The sequence below is a fragment of the Phaseolus vulgaris genome, chromosome 7 (genome assembly GCF_051622355.1).
Source record: "Phaseolus vulgaris cultivar YP4 chromosome 7, ASM5162235v1, whole genome shotgun sequence".
NCBI lineage: Eukaryota > Viridiplantae > Streptophyta > Magnoliopsida > Fabales > Fabaceae > Phaseolus > Phaseolus vulgaris.
Window position 1 is genome coordinate 50,984,361 of NC_143504.1, and position 2,094 is coordinate 50,986,454.

Sequence of the window (2,094 nt, forward strand, 5' to 3'; positions counted from 1 at the left end):
GAAAAGAGCGTTGCATGCCAATTTGGTTTACATAACCCAAATTAAAACATCATTGTTTGTCAAGTGATCTATATTTGGTGACTCAACTAACTAACGGTTGAGAATGGTCAATTGAGAGCATTGATCCATCATCTCTCAACATTATTATTGAGTTGCAACAAACAAGGCCTTCATGCGTATGCATGTACGTAATGTAAGGCCACCTTTCCTCTTCCCTCTCCACCCCCTCCCTCCGCCAAACGCTCCAATCAAGGAGGAGGATCGGTACATCCGGAGAAGAATATCAACTTTTGAGTCGCGGCCATGAACAGCATGGATGAATGTTGCAATGATGAAAATGGGAAAATCGCTCTCGGGGTGCCCCTCATTTACCATTTCCGCGAGAACAATAATGAGCAAAGTCTGAAGGTCGAAGACCTCCAAGAATATCATGATTGTGAAGATGATGAAGATGATGATGATGATCTTGAAGTCTCATCTTTAGGAGATGGGACCCAAAGTCCTGCTGAGGTTAAACTCAAGATAAAGAAGTCATTGCTGGAATTACGTTGCAAGATTGAAAATGCCATTCTTGGCAACTTTTTGTTAGGGGAACCCGATAAGGATCTTGCACCAGAAGACGTGGCAGTGTCGAGGGAACAGCTGAGAGAGATTTCTATCTGGGGTGTCCCTTTGTTGCCCAGCAAGGCTCATGAGGGCACTGATGTTGTTTTGAGGAAGTTCTTGAAGGCCAAAGATTTCAAGGTCAATGAGGCCTTTGACATGCTACAGAAGACCCTCATATGGCGACGTGAAAACAACATTGATGGGATCACTGAGGAAGATTTGGGTTCTGAGTGTGGAAATGCAGGATTTTTGTGCAGTAAGGATAGGGAGGGTCGTCCTGTGTGTTACCAAGTTTGTGGGGTTTTCAAAGACAGGCGCGTCTACAAGAAGACCTTTGGATCAAATAACAGGTGTGACAAGTATTTGCGGTGGAAAATTCAACTGGTTGAAAAAGCTGTGAAGAAGCTAAACTTTAGAGAAGGAGGGGTAGATTCCATAATTCAGGTTTTTGATTTGAAGAACACACCAATGCAAGGAACCAAGGAGCTCAACTCACTCAGCAAAAAAGCTCTAATATTGTTTCAGAATTACTATCCTGAGATCATTCACAAAATCGTGAGTTCATAAAAGTATAATACAGACTATTATGGCTTCAATTGCTCATTGTTTTTATTTCATTTGCAGATCATAATATATGCTCCATTTTGGTTCTACACGTCCCAAGTGCTATTCTCAAGATTCATGAACCAGAGAAATAAAAAGAAGTTCATCTTAGCTAGGCCACAGAAGGTCACACAGACCCTTCTCAAGTGAGTGTGCTTAACACGAGCCTTAGTGTCTCATTCTCTGTCTCTTATCTTATTCAACCACATTTTTTTTAACATTGTGATTTTTAAAGGTGCATAGCCCCAGAACATCTTCCATGTGAATATGGCGGTCTCAGGAGGAACAACGATGAAGAGTTCTCGCCTTCTGATAAGGCCACAGAGCTTAAAATAAAAGGAAATACTGTTTCCAAAGTTGAATTTCCAGTGGCAGAGGTACACAGCATGAAATTTTTGTCATTTTTGTTTGTTTCAAATTGAATGCACATGCACATAAAAATTTCATTGATCATTAACCATGTTAGAATTTGCTCCATTGTAATTTGATTTTGGGATGTGTCTAGCTTGGAGTGACACTAATGTGGGATGTAACTGTGGTGGGATGGGATGTGTGCTACAAGGAAGAGTTCATTCCAGATGATGAAGGCTCGTACAGTGTATTACTGCAAAACCAAAACGTAGAGGGTAGCAGCACTAGAAACTCCTTTTACATCAGTGAACCTGGGAAGATAGTGATAACAGTTGAAAATGGGACATACAAGAAGAGAAAAATGTTCTATAGATCTAAAGCCAGAACCACGGTTCCCATGTTCATCTTGTTATAGTAGTAAATGGCCTCCAAGCTTCATTTGATATGAAGATATTGTACATTCACACTCTGTTTCCAACATCAAATTGCTGGCAGAATAGACCCTTTTACTCTCTGCTAAAGATTCAAAGATTC

The 2,094-nt window shown here is 40.7% G+C and overlaps 1 protein-coding gene across 1 annotated transcript; it reads left to right on the forward strand.

Annotated features, from left to right (window-relative positions):
- LOC137828221 (patellin-4) lies at nt 1-2,094 on the forward strand. The gene is made up of 4 exons (XM_068634699.2): nt 1-1,161; nt 1,231-1,355; nt 1,445-1,586; nt 1,715-2,094. The coding sequence occupies exons 1-4, from the start codon at nt 304-306 to the stop codon at nt 1,973-1,975; spliced, it is 1,386 nt and encodes a 461-aa protein (XP_068490800.1). The 5' UTR covers nt 1-303; the 3' UTR covers nt 1,976-2,094.

Bases quoted from the DNA above. Each gene is read 5' to 3' on its own strand.
- LOC137828221 (XM_068634699.2), top strand. From the start codon at position 304: ATGAACAGCATGGATGAATGTTGCAATGATGAAAATGGGAAAATCGCT. The intron at 1,162-1,230 runs GTGAGTTCATAA...TTTCATTTGCAG, and splicing joins CTGAGATCATTCACAAAATC to ATCATAATATATGCTCCATT. The intron at 1,587-1,714 runs GTACACAGCATG...GGATGTGTCTAG, and splicing joins TTGAATTTCCAGTGGCAGAG to CTTGGAGTGACACTAATGTG.